This window comes from Octopus bimaculoides, unplaced genomic scaffold (assembly GCF_001194135.2).
Source record: "Octopus bimaculoides isolate UCB-OBI-ISO-001 unplaced genomic scaffold, ASM119413v2 Scaffold_76078, whole genome shotgun sequence".
NCBI classification, from domain to species: domain Eukaryota; kingdom Metazoa; phylum Mollusca; class Cephalopoda; order Octopoda; family Octopodidae; genus Octopus; species Octopus bimaculoides.
Window position 1 is genome coordinate 10,163 of NW_026401398.1, and position 241 is coordinate 10,403.

The 241-nt window shown below is 41.9% G+C and overlaps 1 protein-coding gene across 1 annotated transcript in view; it reads left to right on the forward strand.

Moving 5' to 3' along the window:
• Positions 1-102: 102 nt before the first annotated feature.
• LOC106877967 (rasGAP-activating-like protein 1) overlaps positions 103-241 on the forward strand; it is a gene marked incomplete at both ends in the record, with an annotated part of 3,088 nt that continues 2,949 nt past the window's right edge. The window contains one exon of the mRNA XM_014927045.1: positions 103-184. Coding sequence (XP_014782531.1) covers positions 103-184 — 82 coding nt within the window. The remainder of the gene's footprint in view (positions 185-241) is intronic.

Genomic DNA, 241 nt, shown 5'->3' on the forward strand with positions numbered 1-241 from the left:
ACCCATATATATACATACACAGTTACATATATACACACACACACACACACCCTTTTCCACCCAGCCAAGTGATTCTCATGTGTTGCTGTCCTTCTATTTCAGGGATTTGGCACCAAAGGATATGTTTGGGAGTTCTGATCCATTTGTAACAGTTTCCTTCCTGGAACAGAGTAAAACCACATCGGTAAGACACACCTATATCTATCTTAAAAATGCCTCGCATGCGTGCACACACACACAC